General features: G+C 41.2%; 1 protein-coding gene across 1 annotated transcript in view; it reads right to left on the bottom strand.

Moving 5' to 3' along the window:
• The window catches only part of ANO4 (anoctamin 4), a 63,709-nt gene that overhangs the window by 23,844 nt on the left and 21,610 nt on the right, over positions 1–18,255 (bottom strand). Inside the window, exons 6-11 of the mRNA XM_009709512.1 lie at positions 17,349–17,483; positions 16,518–16,614; positions 15,938–15,998; positions 8,812–8,894; positions 2,908–3,048; positions 101–265 (exon numbers count right to left, since the gene is read on the bottom strand). Of these exons, the coding sequence (XP_009707814.1) occupies positions 101–265; positions 2,908–3,048; positions 8,812–8,894; positions 15,938–15,998; positions 16,518–16,614; positions 17,349–17,483 (682 nt within the window). The remainder of the gene's footprint in view (positions 1–100; positions 266–2,907; positions 3,049–8,811; positions 8,895–15,937; positions 15,999–16,517; positions 16,615–17,348; positions 17,484–18,255) is intronic.

Below are 18,255 nucleotides of genomic sequence, written 5' to 3'. Positions count from 1 at the left end.
CTGCTGAAAAAGGAACCAAAAGCATATGGTAGTCTGCAGACTGAGATATCTACTGATCCAATGGCTCAGGTATAACTTTGGATATGTTAGTTTTACTCACCACATTCAGTAGCATGATGATGCAAAAGTTGATGCACACTGCAGTCCCTGTAGTTGCAACCTGAGAGTTATTCCTGATTAAAGCCCACTTAAAGGCAGCAAACGTGCTGACAGTCACAACACGGTAAATAACAATGCCAAAAACAGCAGCAATCACCACACAGATCTAAAGGAAGAAAAAATCAGAGAGAAGAACCTGAAAACTTTCAAGAGAACAGGAGTTAACTTCTCCCTGAAACTCTGAAAACTAAAACAATGAAATGAAGGGCTTGAAAAATACATCCATTCTGATTCCAGAGAAAGGTTTCAATATGAATATTCTTCTTATGGTGAAGTCCTTTTTATTTTCCATAATGCAAAATATCTTTGAAATTATATTAAAATAATTTTTAGTTTTAAGCATTTTCTTGGAAATGTACCTCTTCCTTAGCATTAATGTGGTTTTTGAGTGTTGCCAGCTCTGGGAATCAGAAATTGTCCTTACACGCACGTTCTGCGATATGCAAAGCCTAGTCTCAAATTGATGCCCGAGCTTGATGGGGTCATATTTGGGATGGATTTTGTGCTGCAATGGACTTCACACTTACATGAAAAAATGTCTCCATTTGTAAGCACTGTCTCAACAACAACCCTGGCGAGCAACCCTAGCAAGTTGCTTCTTGCTACAGCTCTGGAAAGAGTCTATCTAGGGAAGGCGACAAATTCAACTGCCCTTGTAATTTCTTCTCTGACGAGACTTTCAGCAAATGTGACCGTTATAACGTGAACGTCACGCAGCTGAGCCAGGCTGCTAAATCACTTGATGTTCCCTATGCAACAGCTGAGCGCTAAATGACAACTGTTGTCCATCGTGACCAATTTATATCACAGTTTGGCAAGCCACCTAAAGGACAAACAGTTGGGAATCTGGAACAACAGCTGGGGATCAGCATGGGCTACTCATCTCGCAGAACCTCTGACACAGTACCTGTTAGCCACCTTATTAGATAAGGAGAGTTTCTTCAGTAGAAGACAGATTACTGTTTGCAGAAGAGGTGTATTCCAAGGATACACATAGACAACTTAAACCTATCAAAACTGAAGTATATCTAAGCCAACTGAATGGGCAAAATGATTTTGAAAAGACTGAATGCTAACCAAGCTGGTTTCATATTTTATTAGTTACAAAATTGATTGGCATAATCCCGGTGCAGAAGAAAAAGAAAAGTGTGTGTGAATGTGAAGGACTGTCGGGATTCCCTGCATACTGTTGAGGGGAAGAAGGACCACTTTCCTTTGTTAACAGGGAACCACTAACCTGGTTCAAGCTGCATTAGTAATTGCACTGTGAGAGTCAATGCCGTGAAATGTTGAGAACTGCTCTAACTTGAAGTTTTCTTAAGCATATATCTCCTGTGCTTAAAGCTATAATTTTTAAGGAATATTTTTACCTGAATAGGAGAAAATTCAGAGTTTTTCTAACTCTATGGAAGACCATGCTATGCCAGCAATAAAAAAATACCCTCAGTGAAAATAATCCTTGTCCTGTTTCAAAGACTGTTATGGGGACAATTTGTGGCACATGCAATTCAGAGCAAGGCTACTCTCTCTGGCACTTTAAGCAAGATCTATCACTAGGCTGAGAAGATTAATGACTGTGTTTGCAAAGGGCAGGGAGTGAAAACTGTTCCCCTTCAAGAAAAAAAGGTAGGGAAAATATGCAAAATGTTGCAGGTGTAGAATCAATTCTGAGCAGAGGCTGCAGTCCTAAGCAGACGCGTCTCCAAGGGCTGAGTCAGACAGCACATTGGCTCCTTGTGCCCAGTGGTTCTCCACGTGTCTCTCTCCATCCACCTGACACACCAGAGCACAGTTCACCTCAATAATGTTCTTGCCTTTCTTGTCCAAGATTGCTTTGGACAATTTCGAAATCATCAGTTTCCCACAAGCCCTCTGCCCTTTTTCCCTCCCATCCCATCCAAACACAAAGTTGCTGGGCTAGCTCACCTACCTGGCTCCCAACAGCTCCTGAAGTTGCACACATAGCTATCATTTTCCAGCCTTCTGGAAAAGCCCTAGTAAATGCCGTGAGGGGCTGAGCTGATGCCAGCTGTGTTGTCAAGACCAGTCCTACCACTGCGGTTGTCACGTCAGTAAGAGCGACTAATAGCTTCAGTGAAGTTAGAGGATGGGGGCATTTCAGCAGAAATGCATGCAGCTCTCTGTTAGGAGAGATTTTACTGCTGCATTTAGTTTCGCATTTTGGAAGAGGGAGAGATGCCTCATTTTAGACAAGGAACATAGGTTTCTCCATTTCAATTCCACTAGGAATATGAACCCTCTTTCCTTACCTCCTCCATACACTGAAAAACTAGGCCATATTAACATCATTAAGCACTCTAGGCACCTTAGTTAGGTTCTCTGTCGAGTTTACAAAGAAGAGCTGCCTCTTCCATGGCATCTCTCCCCATCACTCTGCACTGTCTACACAGGGAAGGCAAGGAAATCAGTGAGCTAATTCAGTCAGCTGAAATTGGTGCCTAAATGCGATAGTGTCACTATTCTGGCACATGTGTCACTACATATAGCGTTATGTGTATAGTCTGGAAGGAAGGACTTAACTATCTGTGAGACTCAGTGAAGAGTGAACTAGTGTAGGACTTTACAGAAACTCAGGCAATTTGCTATGTACAGATTTTCAGCCTGCAGTAAACATGATACAGCTTATTTAGTTTTCGAGCAGTCATATCCAATATCTCCATACTCTCTCAGCAGAAATAATGTTATTTTGTAATTTTTCAACTGGTAAAGAAATAAAAGTTCTCAAACCATAAAAAATATTCCAGATGCAGAAACAATGAGTCTGCTGCATTTATCTGCAAATGCTTGATAAGGCTCCGGCTTCCCGGATATGGGGTTCATTCGTTCTTTCTTGGAGTACTTGGCTTCAAACTGCGGGCGTATTTCCTCCTAAAGAACAGACAGATAATGTTCACATACAGCACAGCTAGGAAAGATTCTGTAGGAAGCTTCAGATCATTTATCAGACCACTGTTACTGGGCATTACATCTTTGAACTTGGCAGCTGGCACAGCTACTATAAAAGCTGAGTGGGGAAATCAGGTCTCCTTCATGAGAACTAGAATAAATCACTGTACCCATAAAACCATATTGGAAGTATTTACTGAAGTCCCCAATTAGCTACTCATCTAAACAATGCTCTTTCAAATTATATGGCTGTAAGCCAAATAATTTTAAGGTTGACACCACAGAGTTTTCCAGCCTGGTATTACCCTATTGATACAACAAAGCAAAAAAAAAAACCAAAACCAAACCAAAACTCCTTTTTCCAAACGCAATTGCTGTTTGCTAGGTAATTGGTTACCTTCCCATTAGCAGCAAAAGTTTCTCAGCATTTGAAGAAGGAGCCATGCCATCTAATATTGCTCAATTCCTTCCTAACTTGGACAATATTATTAGCAAGAACAGCTTTCAGCAGCAGAAATGTCAACTCCTCCTCTGCCATAAGAACTCTATTCTGAAATGAAACCTGGGATTTCCTGGGGAGAGACTTGCTTACATCTGTTCACAGCCTTGTCGGAAGACGGGGTTCACCCTTGGCTCAGGTAAGACCTCACGGTCTTGAGCTGCAGCAGGGCCACCCCACTGCCCTGCCATCCGGGAGGCTCAGCAAGAGCCGCAGGTCCCGTGCCACCTCACCCACGTCTGACATCGTGGATGCTGTCAGGGAGGACAGAAAGCACCAGGCTGCCAAGATGGACTCTCGCAGCTGCTGGCAGTCTGTAGCCATCAGATCAGGTTTTACAGTGCTCTGATGCATACTGGAGAACTGGCCCACGGTACCGCTGGCCACAGGGGAGCACAAAGGCAGCCACGGACTGTCTTTGCAGCTTTTCCACCAGGCCTCTGCTGGGCATTTCTTTGTAACAGCCAAGAACCCAGCTTAACAATTTTGGTCACTTCCAACCCTTCAACTGCATTTAATTGTACTTTGACTGACTGAAATTGTAAACGTCCGGACCTTAAATGACTGCATTGAAATAGGTGAATGTTAACTGCTCACACAGGTCTTTAGAATATGAATAAAAATGAGATATCCTAAAATCCTACAACCTTTTTATAAATTTCTCCTGGGGGGAAAAAAAAAAGTTGTGTCTCATTCTCTCAAATTTTGGAGGCACTTTCTCAATACAGTTAATTTCCAAATTCAAGCAGTAACCTGGTAACATGGTATTAAAAAAAGTTGAGGCATGTATGCTCAGCTGCAATGCCTGTGTAACTAATTACGTGCTTGAGGGAACCAGCCCTACATCAGCTATATACAAAGGCTAAGCATGTTTCTGTGGTGGGAAGATAACACCTTGCTCAAGCTGTTCCTGCCATATGAGGGCTGAAGGCTGCTGAGCAGACCATAATCCAGCATGAGAAACAACACCAGTTGTATTCCTGTGTGCCCAGGGACGTGCAAAAGGACAGAGTGTGATAGCATTGAGGCAGAGCGCTTGAGAATTGCACCCTGTAGACTGTGCAAGAGCTCTGCGAGCAGACTTACCGAGTCATAGAGAAGAAAGCCTTTCTTCTCTGCAGCTCTCTCTAAGCCAAGGTTTGATTATCTTTTACAGTCTGCACTATAGGGAAGTCCTTACCATATCTACCTGTCCATGAATCTAGGTATCTCCTACAATCTCTGGTCAATTCAATAGCAACAGAAGCCCTATGTTGGCTGGGAGTGCCAGGAACTCTGCGCAGCTGCCTAGCCAAGATCCGGTTACTCTCCGTGTTTCCCACCCTGCACCTCATTTACAAGGAAAGGAAATCCAGATATACAGGGCTGAAAGAGCCAGAACACATTCAGCCCATGTCCCCAGGCTGGGGGACCTGGACCCTACAGGGGCTGCTGCATGCCTGCCTTGGGTGAAAATCTGAAGTGGTGAGGAATTCACAAGGTTGCATATCTGAACAAATTTAATTCGCCTTCCCATCGTCTTCATTGTTTCATTTCTTTGTCTCTTCACTTAGAACAGAAAAGTGATAACGAAGTGATAGGAAGCCTTATAAATGTTTTTTTTTCCCAATCTATTGTTGGTAGGAATTAATAAATTTCCCTCTGTAGCAAAACCTTATTTTTCAATTTGACAATGAAAATTAAAGCAAGCAAAAACTAGACATGGTAGATAATGTTAATAAAAATAGCAATCTTCATTAACAAAAGCCTGTGACTTAAAATGGTAATTAGAACTCTTTAATTGATTTCTTTGAACTAGCTAATAAAAGAAATCCGCTGATTTTGTCCAGTGATTACTGAATGGAATGTAGAGAGGAAATCTAATTAGCAGTGATTTTATTAGAAAGCAGCACTTTTAGGAGTAAAATTTTCACCTTAGGGAGACAAAATTCTCACTGACATTTCACTGACAACTTTTTGACCAAACTCCACAGGATGTGTCTTTTTCAGTCTACATAAAACACACCGTTCTCCTTCCTTCCCGCTTCTCAAACATGAATCATTCCAATTCTTTTCTCACAGTAGAAACCATACTGATTTCTGGAGTATCAAATATGGATTAATGTGCATTGCCTTAGGCCAGATCTTTCTGCACTAGAAGAGCTACTCTAAATTTCTTTGTGAAACATATCCTTTTCTTTCAGGAGGTTTCTGAGTCCTTCAACAGGTGAATTCTTGCAGGATACCTATCCTTCCTAGTCCAAGGATATATTGTTCTCTATAACCCAGATGTAGAAAAGAGATTTGAAAAGACTGAAAATCTGAATCTTGATCACTGGGACAATGATAGCACCCCCAGAAGTAAGTCTCCTTGCAAAGCCTGTGGTTTGCAGGTCATCTTGCTTGCAGCTGAAGGCAATGGCAAAGTGAAGAGGTGGACTTTGAACCACGGAACAGGGAAATGATCTCAACGCTTTTTCTCCTGGGACACTTGCTTCCAACTGTGACTGTCTCAGGGGCAAAGTCCTGCAAAGACTCCAGTGCCAATGGAAAAGTGCAAGAGGAGGCAGTGGTCCATAGAGCTGACCTTAAAGCAAGGACATGCTCGAGTTGTGCAGTAGGTATGGGCACTGGCAGCTGTAGCATCTTCAGAGAAGACACCTCTGAGACGCAATCAGCTCTCACTCTTGGGATCCCACTGAATGCTGAACAGAGGAGGAACTGATGCCTTAAATGCCAATGAGATACTGATGCTCTGATGACTGGTCACATAAATCTTTGAGAAGCAACCAGCTGAGCTCCTATTGGCATCTTTAACCTCTAATTTGAGAGAGAAAGGTACCATCTGGCACACTGCTTCTGAAAAGACTGCTACCTCCTGCTGTAGAGACTTAAAAAACTCCCTCTAGACCTGTAAGAAGGTGCAATGAATAGCTCTGGAGCAAGTACACTCACCACTGCCCCACAGCACCTGACCGAGGTCTTGCTGACAGAGCTCATTGGAAAAAGCCTGGTGTGAGAACAAAAGAGCAGCTGATCATCAGCAGGGACCAGGTATCCTCTGAAAATTACCGACATGCATACGTCATCCTGCAGGCCAAACTGAAATAATCTGCCAGTGGAACATAAGCATCTCTTATAAAAAAATAATGTTATTTGATAGACATCATGAAATAAAACACACCATATTTCTGTGAGGATAGTTTCAACTACCAGAAGCTCTTTCAGGCTTTCTGACTGGAAGAGAAAAAAATCTAGCAACTCTACTCTCTCTGTCTCTTCAGTGTATAGTCCAGCTAAAGGCTTAGTTGCATAGGCATGGTAATGCTCTTCCAAAAAAGCTTAGAAAGCAGACAGTAAATCTTCCATGGCAATGCTTTCCTCCAGGTTCTGCAAGAGGACACACACTTCCAGTATCAGCAGCAGCAAGGCTGCAAGCAGAGTTTGGGCATGTGCATAGAGAGGAGAGGGAAACAGAATGGGGAGTGGTCCTGAATGGGCCTGGAGCTGTTGTGCTCACACCTGAGCAAAAGACTCCTTCAAGCATTACCACAGCAGCCAAAAATCGCTTCGTGTTATTACATGGACAGGGGGAAAAAAAACCAACCAAACAAAAAAACCCAAAAGCGAAGCATCACTTAAGGACAGCCTTACCAGGAAATTCAGTATTTGTAAATGAACTGATTGTAGAAGACTCAGGTGGATGGCTTTATAAATCAGCATAATCCCAAATCCAGGTAGGTTAAACGGTGAAAGGTGCAGATATATAGGATCCCAAACTATAAACATCTGCAAGACCAGATTTCAGGGGAAAAACACATAAAGGGCCTCATACTGTACTTGCTTGTGTATTTTGTTAGTTTAAAGGCTCCTTCTCATTCTGGGGACACTGAGCTATAATCCTGACTTGGAAATTGCAATTTGATAAATCTGTCTTTCGCCTTAGCTGTCAGCAACAGCAGCAGCTTTTTTGCAACGAGCCATGAGGGGACATGCTCACTGCAGGTGAATCCTGACCAATATTTGAACCGCAGGCAGAACTATCTCAGTGTGGTCTCTCTGTGACTTGTCAGCATTGGCAAGAGCAAGCTGCTAATCTCAGAAGAGTTAAATCAGTATTAGAGTATTTTCTAAATATATGACAATAGTTCTGAAGTATCACCAAGAATTGACAGCATATGTGCACAAATAATGATGTTCCTGTTGCTATAAAGAAACCGATTTCCAGTTGTGCAAGTCATTTCATTTTATGTTCTTGGATTATTTCCTTAGTCATTAAACATTTAAAAAAAACTTTTACCAGCAAATGAACAATTGTACTGTTTCATGGCCTCATTGAACTACATTGCCTCATAGAGACAAAAATCCCATCACTCAGAAGTCTGTTTCTCTGCTGGCAAGATTAATGAAAAAGAAATTCCTCCACAGAGGCACCAATATGCAAGTTCAACTGCATTGAGACCGGTACAGCAGCCTCTTACAGCCCCGCCAAGAGCTTCAGGACAGTCTCTGGAGAGGAAGGACAGCAGACTTTGTGGACACCTGTACGTCCAAATCCCACTCGAAAAGCACTTTTTCTGCCACACCTACTGAATTTTGCTTTTCTCCTGCATAATAAAACCTAGTTCCACTTAGACCTCAGCTCTCAGTCTCAAGAGCATGTTGTTTCTTTCTGGTAATCACCATAGAAAAAGGTTAACACTATTTTTCACTGTTTAGTTTCCTCCCTAAGGTGATTTCCTCTACCAACAGAGGATGAATTAAGTCCTTTGAGTTGGTTCATCTCCCTCAGTCTCTCCCCAGCACTGTATATTTAGGTTACCAGCACCTGAACGTTCAGAAGCTGGTACAAGCCTCACAAGGCTTTCTCTCCATCAATATTCTTAGTGGCTATCTAAAAGAATAGATAAAGGCTCATCTGTCAAAACGCATGGTACCCTGGGCTGTCAAGAATTTCCCTGGCTTCAAAAGGAAAATTTGTTAGCTTCCCCAAAGTGCATTTGTCTCCTGAAATCCCCCACAACAACAGCCACTGATATGTTGAAATTAATATAGATTTACAAAGGTGTAAAAAGAGAGGACAGTTTGGCCTGGGGAAAATTTCTTCACGTTTCAGAGGAAACATCTGCAGAGAAAAATGCTTATTTCCCAGTTTATGAAGATTTGAAGAATGAATTGAAAATAAATCCAAAAGAAAAACATGCTTACATTTTTAACCAAATCTTTTTGTATTAAAGATTAAGGAGCACTTTTTTTTTAATACAAACCTCCTCTTCTTCCCAGTCTATCAAGTCCCAGTCATAAGCAATTACTGCTCGTCTTCTTTTCCAAAACTCCAGAAAAACAGTTGCTGGAGCAAACAGAAAAAAAGATACAAAATTGGTTTTAAGTCAAGAAAATGCTAATGACTATCACAGAACTGTTGAATGAAGCTGTTACATTATTTTATTTTCTTTGCATAAATGGGTCCCTTTGAACAGCAAATCAAGCTGATGATCAAAACTGCTTTCAAAAAGCATTGGTTTCTAAAGATTACTTTGCTTGCTTCAAGTATGATTGAGGCTTTAGAGATTTCATTTAGTGCTAAATGAGAACGTCTAATTTCCGACCAACCAAGGGAGGACTCTCAAAGAATAAAATTGTTCCTGTGACTCATCATTACTAGATATAGCAGATTTCTGATGAAGTTAAAGGTTTCTTGGGGCTGCTGTAGACAGAGCAGTAACCTTCCTTCTCTGAAGATCATTTACAATACACAGAAACCAGAACCTAGACGAAGCACATTCCAGTGCATGTGCAGATCTGTGCAGTACTAATGAGGAAATGGGAACTTGTGTCTTACACCTTTCTAATCCAGACCATTTCTTTCATACTAGATGACTGTGCACATGTGGTGTGCCATTAACATCTGACAATTAAACATTCTGTGCTGTACCGCCCTTATTGACAGAGTTCCAGATAGTGCAACATGCCTGTACATGACTGTGCTTCCCTTTTGTGATGGAAAGAACAATCAAGGAAGTGCTCGGTCATAAAATAATACGTTCATACTCTGGAGATTAATACTAAGCCTGTTTATGGTTACAGGTTTTTTTTAATTTGTTTTGTTAAAAGAATGTAGAAGCTGCCTAAAACTAACACAAATCACTGGAAAGGCTTCCTCTCCCACTGTGAGGTTTGGCTCTTCCCTTTATTGCTCACTGAAAAGCATCAGGCTGATAACCACAGAGAACATAAACCTTTGTGTGCATGAGCTAGCACAGTATCAGCTGTAACAGTGTCACAGCAGCCTGGCGGTATGTTCCACATTCAGTTCTAAAAGCATCTCCTTAATGGACTATCTGCCCTACTGCAGCATATTGGTAACGATGTGACATCGTACTAAGCACTGGCATCAGTCTGGTGAAAGTGAATTTTTAGCCAGTAAGAATTATTATATATATAACGAAGATGATCAGGGGACTGGAGCATCTCTCTTACAAGGAAAGGCCGAGGGAGCTGGGTCTGTTCAGCCTGGAGAAGAGAAGACTGAGAGGGGATCTCATCAATGCTTATAAATACCTTAAGGGCAGGTGTCAAGAGGATGGGGCCAGATTCTTTTCAGTGGTGCCCAGCGACAGGTTAAGGGGCAATGGGCACAAACTGAAACTCGGGAAGTTCCACATTGATATGAGGAAGAACTTCTGTACTCTGAGGGTGGCAGAGCCCTTCTGCAGGCTGCCCGGAGAGGTTATGGCGGCTCTTTTTTTTTTCAAAACCCGCCTGGACGAGATCCTGTACAACTGCTATAGGTGACCCTGCTTTGGCAGGGTGGTTGGGCTCAATGATCTCCAGAGGTCCCTTCCAACCTAGACCAGTCTGGGATTCTGTGACATTTTAATGTATTAGTCAATGCAGCTAAGATATGCTTAGAAAATGAACACTGTGAGCAGATAAGATATCAAAAGCATGTTTAAGGAGGCAGCTATTTGGTTTGAAGGCATTTTCATATATGATGTCATCCTTTTTCTGAAAGCTGGGGTTATGTTACATCAGGTAACCAGTCGCTTTGATTTAATCTCATAAAGAAAGTAAATTCAGTCTCCTGAGCCTAACGCTTCTATGACTTCTTGTAATAATTGCAGTGTGATTGGTTGGGATCTGCAAAAGTAGTCAGTGCTAATGAGGTTGAACCACCACATTGTTCATTCCTTGACTTGCCCTCTGGTGGAGCTGCTCATCTCCTACCAGCTCATATTGAATTATTTTGCACAGGCTAAAGAAGTAGTCCTGCACTTTTTGGAGACATGGGAGAAACAAGCCTGATTGATTACTACCACTCTGTTTCCATTCCAAAAAGCAGCTGGAAGCAGGACTCAAGTGGGCGTATGAGTCCACAGGCATGAACCTCTCAGATACGTCTGTGCTGAACCATACTTCTTTTCTTTCTTGTTTTTCACACACCTGGAGTGAGGAATCCATACATTTTATATTTAGCATATTTAGCACCTGTCAGAGTAAGTACGTGCAGTTCCTGAAGGTTCTTTAGAAAGCTGTTTTCAAATCATTAAGTATCAAATAGGACGATCTGTATAGCGCTGTTTTAGCTTTTACCGTGCTACACTTTTCTCCCCCTATCCAGGTCAGTATGCATTTTTCTCTTGATAGATATTTTAAAATATGCTATAAATAAGCATCTTTGATTGATTCACTGTACTATTGAGGTTTTATAAAAAGTACTGCATTTTGAAATTTCTCTGCTTCTTTTCTAGTGAAGTAATCACTAATACCCTATATGACACTTCAGCATTCTTTTTTGACTTTGAGAGCTCAACAGGACACAGTTGTACTTACTGTTCTCCCATTTCCCAATTGATATGTTTAAACTAGATGCTGAGAATTCTCCAAAAATCCTGCTTGGAATTCTGAATTTCTCATTGGCCTTAACTCCCAGGTCTTTTGCTACCTTTCTCTATGCTATGCTTGCCCTCATCATTGCAGCTCAGTCCTCAACATCCACTTGTACAAACAGATGTCTTAACATCATTTCCTCAGATGCTTTTGAAACAAGTTGTGATCTTATCTAGTGACGCAAATGGCCTCTTGCAGCAAATAGCTTAATCCTGACCTTCTCTCAGAAATCCTCTCCTTTGTATTTCAGAACACTATTTAATATATCCATCCTAACTTCTGGAATATATTCTATATACCAGGAATATTGCTGAAGAACCTCAAATTCTGCCTCCTCAGAGAGCAGATCAATATGAATGTTTTATGCTAGAGGCAAGGTTTGTAGGAAAGTAGTATCTTTTATTAGACTAACTGATAAATTTAGAAAAAATGTTTCATGTTGACATTTCTTATTGCTTGAAAAAAGTGTTAAATTCTTCATGACAGGTCTTTTTTCCCCTCCCAACTTTGCCTTTCAGCAAGTGTTCTAAAGCTACTTCCTTTATCAAAGGAAACACACTTCTAGGCAGACAAGAACAAATTTCAAAAAGGTTTTTTCTTGTGTCCCTTAGTCAGGGGACTATATGCAGAGACAAAGAAACTACCATCAGCCCAACTTGTCTCTAGCAAAGCATTAGAAAGGATAAATAGCTGGACTCTCCTGTTGGACAGTTACAGAACTTTGCTGCTGAGCTTCAGGAAACACCCCGACAAGTGACACCTTCGCACTAGCTTTCCCCAGTACTTCAAATGGAAAACTAAAAGCTACAATTCTATCTGACTTTAAAGCAACATGTTGGTAGCCAACTGAGTATCAAATTTACCTAGATTTTTTTCTCACAATGACTTTTTTCTTCACTTTAAATGTCAACATTTATTTAGAATGAACACCTTTCTCTCATTTTCTGTCTTTGGTAAGAATCCAATTCAGACAGTAAAAAAAGAGGAGTTTTTCCTAGAAACGAGACCTACCTTTTCATCAAGCTGACATATCTCAAAGCATACATAAAGGGCAAAATGTAGGTGTTTCCCTCTAGCACAGAAACACAAAAAAATGCTATTGGTCCCCTCTTTTTGAAAGCTCTGAACATCTGGAAAACATCATCAAGACTAGAGATTCTCAAAAGGAAAAATTCTTTTCCAGCTTCTGAGTTGACAACATCTCAGTAAGCATTAATGACAATCTGTTCACCAATAAAAAAAAGTATTAGTGTTTATAGGGACTTACTGGTTCCTATAAACCACAAAGAGTTACACTTTCAATCCTTTTGAAAGGGTTTTTCCTTTCAACAGAAGCTGCAATACAGAAAAGCTTACACAAACTACCAGTGAATTCCTTCAGTGTACTGAAGGGAGACTATCTTTTGTCCTTTGCTACATCAGTTTAAAATGAAAGTTATCTTAAGTCTTACGTCTTTTGGGTATACCTTAGTAAGTACCACATTTTTTTCCTATTGTATCAATTACTTTTACTTCTTATATAGAACTTTGCTTAAACTGGGCAGAAATACAGTAAGTGAGGTGATGGGTCAATACATATTTTTGACGGAAAGTGTGTTTCTATTCCAATATCTCCTGGTGCACTTGACAATTCCAACCTTACTTTGATGGGACCCACTTATCCCACAATGAAGCACTATAAAAGACAGGTCCCTGTGCCTCAGAGTCCTACAGCTGGGCACACTGCTGCTCCACAAATCAAGCAGCCCATACTGATATTTGTTGTGGCAATTCCTCTCACTAGCCTGGCCACAGCAGTTTCCTCGTCAGTTGGAGAAGTATTTTATTTCTATTCAAAAAGTGAGAAACCCACTTTGTCCGCCAATTAAAGATGTCTTCAGAGTAAAAGGAGGAAAACACCACACAGATCACTTCTTCATGGAAAGCCCAACCTGACCACGCCTGGTTTTGAAAACCCCAAGTAAATCACTGAGTCTTCTCCCTCAAGATGGGAGTTCACTAATGGATCTAAAGACAGTGAAGAAGGTACTTTCGACAATAAGACAGTGGCTAAGGTCAGGCTAAAAGGTAATACAGTTCTACCTGCCTTTTTTTGCTTTCATTCTGTTTTTTTTAAAAGCACTGCCATCATTATTTTATACCCTAGTGTCTGTCAAACCGGATCATCTAGAAGGCTGAACTTTTCACAGCCAATTTGTCATGCACTTGCCAGTTGTTTCATGCTGACAGAAAAAAACATTTCCACAACCATTGTTTCTTCTCTTCCCTGTGGTTTGCTGAGATGATGGTAATGCCTGCAGCTGCCAATAGGTCTACTGCAGACTGAAAATCCATTTAAGACAGGCGGTAAGCCAAATCATAAACACAGTACCAGAAAATCCCTGGGAAGTGCGGTTTTCCTTGTTCCAATGCTGCTTTAGACCTAACTGCATGGAAAATATCTCCACAATCTCACTGTTGTCTCAGCAGCCTTATTTAGGAAACTACAGTTTGAGTGGAGCCATAGGATGGCCCCATTCCCCGAACCATTACCCTACACTCACAACCTCCTCCCTGCTGCTGCCCCTACGTCCCTCTTGGTGCCAAGCTCACATGCACAGAGTAAGCCAACAAAAGCGGTGGGGAAAGCTCTCGCCCCAGACGCTGTCTTCTAGTCCCTTCTCCACTAGGCAAAACATCCAGAGGGCAGCTGTTACTGTGTTTTTTCTTATCTCCCTGTGGGCTTAGGTGCTGGAGATGCATGGATGGGCAGCTCATTTCCGAGCCCTGGCAGACTGGTGGGGAGATATCGCCAGAGGGAACTGGGTCTGGAAGTCTGACAGTGATGCTGAAGGAGGTGGAGGAAGGAGAGGCTAACTAAAGTGAGGTGCAGCTCCCATCAACTAGGGACAGGAAAGAGAGAGGACCTACAACATTTTGTAGGCAGGCATGCTCAGTCTGCTCAGCCTTCTCCCAAGCAGCGGCCACGAGGCAGGACCCAGTATGGGTACTTGGCTGAGGGACTCCCCTTACCCAGAGCTGCTCCTCCTCCAGCCCCGGTTCTGGGCAGTGCTAAGACACAGATGCAATGCTGTCAGCACAGCTGTCTCCTGAAAGCAGTAGTACTGTTAAGGAGGAACAAAAGCACTGGTGCAAAAAGCCGCGCTCCAAAGACACGCTCACCAGCAGTTAGGAACAGTGACGTAAATGTTCAACAATGTTAACCCATCAACTTTCCGAGCTGAGATGGAAGTCCCTGCCTCTAAACTGTCTTGGACATTCTCAACTTTGGTGAGCACATAGAGAAAGAGGGCAGAAAGCCTGAGTAAACGTTTAAAAAAATCTTTAAGGTTTAGAAAGTTTTGGTCATTCTCAGCTCTGGTGTAGCTCTCAAACAAAGCTGAAATACCAAGGAGAAACATAAAATCTCTACAATATGTGGATTTTTTCCTTAATCTAATTTGTGATATTTTAATACCATCAATATTACATGAAATGGCATGAATAAGCTTGATTAGTATATGTCCCAATTTAATTAGTTAACCAAGACAAAAACATAGTTTTGGAGGAAGGAATGGAGACAGACTGGTAGGCTAATCTATGTTGTCCTGATGGCTCTGATGTTGCCTCCTGGATACCTCTTGTGGCTCAGTAAAGAGATTTGCAGTTTAAAATGGAGATTATAAGAATTACTTGGACACCTTTCCAAAGCAGTTGGAGATGCGTGAGTAAGAATAGGAGAACAATGGTTAAATCAGGATAGCTCAAGCACCTGGAGCTGTGAGATGGATCCCATTTTTGAGGCACCTCATTGAGCCATTTTCTAAAGGTGTTAACCTTCTCTCAGAATGGCATGGTAGCAGCTGAGAGCCTGGGCGTGCTCAGGGCATGTCTGAATGACTTTTTCTGCTGCCAGAAATTATTGCTTCCTCTTCCCTTCAATTCTGCCTGCAAGACCACAGTGGGAAAAGTAGTCGAGACAGAAATAGAAGTGTCCTATGGGCAAATTCAGCCTCCATGGCAACAGTTAGGTCACTCTTGGATCAACTTGTCATTCAACTAAATCTTCCATTCATTTCATCAGAGTTTTGCTTTAATTACAACAAGCTAACATGTATTTAAGCTTTACTGCCTTTCTGCAAGGTGGGAAAAACAATACATTAATTCATTTTGGTACAGACACTGAATGAGCTGCCTTAAGCTAAGAGAAGCCCTGAACAGTAACAGAGAAAAGGCCTCAGCGCCAACAGGTTGAAAAACAATCACAAAACCCCTCAGAATATAACTATCTACACAGACACTACACATTGCATTAATGTTTTTAATTTAATTAAAATTATTATTGCATTAAAAACCTCATTTCAACCACTTCCATCTTCCTTTTGCAAAAACAGAAAAGCATCAAGCCTATATTGTTTTTCTCAGTGTCTGAAAAAAGTGTCTGGAAATTACAAAGGCCTATGTTGCATCATGATCTTTAAGATAAAGATTGTGCAATTACTTAATATCAAAACAAAAACTTACCCCACACCGCCATGAAAACAGCAAAAAAGACAGTGGCTCCATTGTCAAAAAGGTGGGTTACCTGAAGGATATAGTAATAGTGTGATCGATTTGCGATAATAAGGTTTTATTTTCTATTTCCACCTCATAAAATTAATGTGATCATGAGTGCAGCCAGCCTGAGGATCCCTCACCTGACGTGTGAAATGCACCTGCCAATTGACAGGACTATTTGCCAGCCTGGCCTGGGACTGACCCCTGCCAATACCAGGTGTGAGCATCATTTCAGACCCAAAGCATTCATTTTATGGAGCCGCGTACAAAGGATGGATCATAAGATAAAGACTGATGCCAAGGACACCGTAGTACATGCATCTAGGACACGACCTCTGGGACTGCTGAATCTCTTAAGTGCAAATTGCATTCAAATGTTTTACAACTCAAACTAAGTTTTAGTAAAAGACAATGAATGTTAATATTGGCTGAACTTGGTCTGTCCTTTCAAGATTTTATCTACCCAAGCTCACTAAAGACAAATGCAAAAGGCAAAATTAATGCTTTTACCAGGAAAGCATTTCTATTTGCATAGTTTATAACGTACCTTGGCATAAACGCAGCTGTCTGACAACCTCATGAAGGGACAGTATTTATCACATATAGGACACATTATGATATCTGTAGCTTGGCAGACTTCTTTACTGGAAAAACAGAAAAGATAAAATTTAGTTTGATGCACAACAATCAGTCTTAAAATGGATTGATAAGTTTCACTAATACTCAGTTACTTATTGAACAATACTGGTTCTGTAACTGAAGCCAAGATGTTCATAACTGCATGTGCATAATTAATATTTGTTGACTGTCTAAGAGTTCAGAGTTTACAGTCATAACTGCAGAGGACAGTTCTTCAGGGCCAGTCTAGCAGTATCTCCTTGAGTCAGAAATGACCTTTGGTAGGAGGACGGTGAGGATGACTGTAGACAAAGTTAAGTTTGACTTATTCTTGTAACCTGTCTTAAGCAGGCAAGAACGGAGAGATGCAGCACTCAGCAGAAGGTCCAAGGGGTTCTTCGTCTGAAGAATGCCTCCTGTGGTGGATCTTTGTGAAGGGCCTTGAAGAGAGTGAAAATTTCCCACCCTTCTGCCAGTCTGTTACAACAGCAATGAAGGAGCCCTACTTTTTCCCTACTTCATGCTGAGTTGCCAACACCATCAGCAACTGGAGCAGGGCAAGAAACATTGCCTCCCATCCCAATTCAGGAGCACAAAGCAAGGGAAGCTTGATACTGGGTACCTTGTGAGAACCACAGTCTTCTCCAGAGTACTTATTCAACAGTTCAAAATGAAATAATTAACAATTTATATGAAGATCTCTTAAACAATTCATAATAACCCACAGCTGTAATTTCCCTTACAAAAGTGCCCACATTACCTGACTTGGCAGTGATTCAAAGTGGTGACTCCGTACAAAAAGACAAACAATCCAATGAAGGCAGCTGGGAAGAGCATCCCCGTGTACCAACCTAACCAGGCAAAATACAGCCCAATTTTCTCACCAAAGTACCGCCTGTTTTAAAACACAACACAGCAAAGTTACCTGCTAATTAGAATAAATCTGCTTAATCTTGCTTGTTAATAGAAAATAAATATTTCTGTCGCATCTGAAGAGTAGATTAGACAGCAGAGTCAGAATTTCCTGAAAAAAAGCCTGCAACTAGGCTTCTAAATCCACACTGAGGGACTTGCCTCATGAATGAACTTAAAAAATGAATTTAAAAATTCACTAACCACAGTTTACAGTGAGATGAGTGGAGACCTCCGAAAGGAAATACTGAGTTAATTTTAAAAATCTAGTACTTTGTGTTTGGGAAAGCAATGGCTTTCTTTGCCTTTTGTGTGTGTAACTGTACTTCCCAAATAATTGCATTGAAATCAGTTTCATCTCTAAAACCGGTATAACAGCAAAAACTATTTGGGCCCAAATTATTTCTAAGAAATTAATTAACCAGAGGTTATTCTCCAATCCAGTTTGTTTTCACTTGAATTTTTCTTTTCTTAGCTCAGTTCCTGGAACAGTAATCGCATGATACTACCACAGGTGGAAAGTAAAGTGCAAGTGCGGTCCAACAAATATCTTTATGTACCACCTTGCACCAATTTGAGGGAAGTAGTTTGAATTAATCCTGATTTGTTAGCGATATTGCTTAAAAACTAACAGCAAAGTGGCCAGGAAGCTCCTACTTGCTACATATTGATTAGCATTTTTCCTCCTTCCAAATACAACCAAACCTGTATTTATGTGTTAAAGACTACACCAAGCACACAAAAAACCTGCTGAA

The sequence above is a fragment of the Cariama cristata genome, unplaced genomic scaffold (genome assembly GCF_000690535.1).
Source record: "Cariama cristata isolate BGI_N322 unplaced genomic scaffold, ASM69053v1 scaffold18180, whole genome shotgun sequence".
Classification (NCBI taxonomy): domain Eukaryota; kingdom Metazoa; phylum Chordata; class Aves; order Cariamiformes; family Cariamidae; genus Cariama; species Cariama cristata.
Note: the sequence above shows the minus strand (reverse complement) of the source record. Positions and strands in the feature narration are given on the sequence as shown.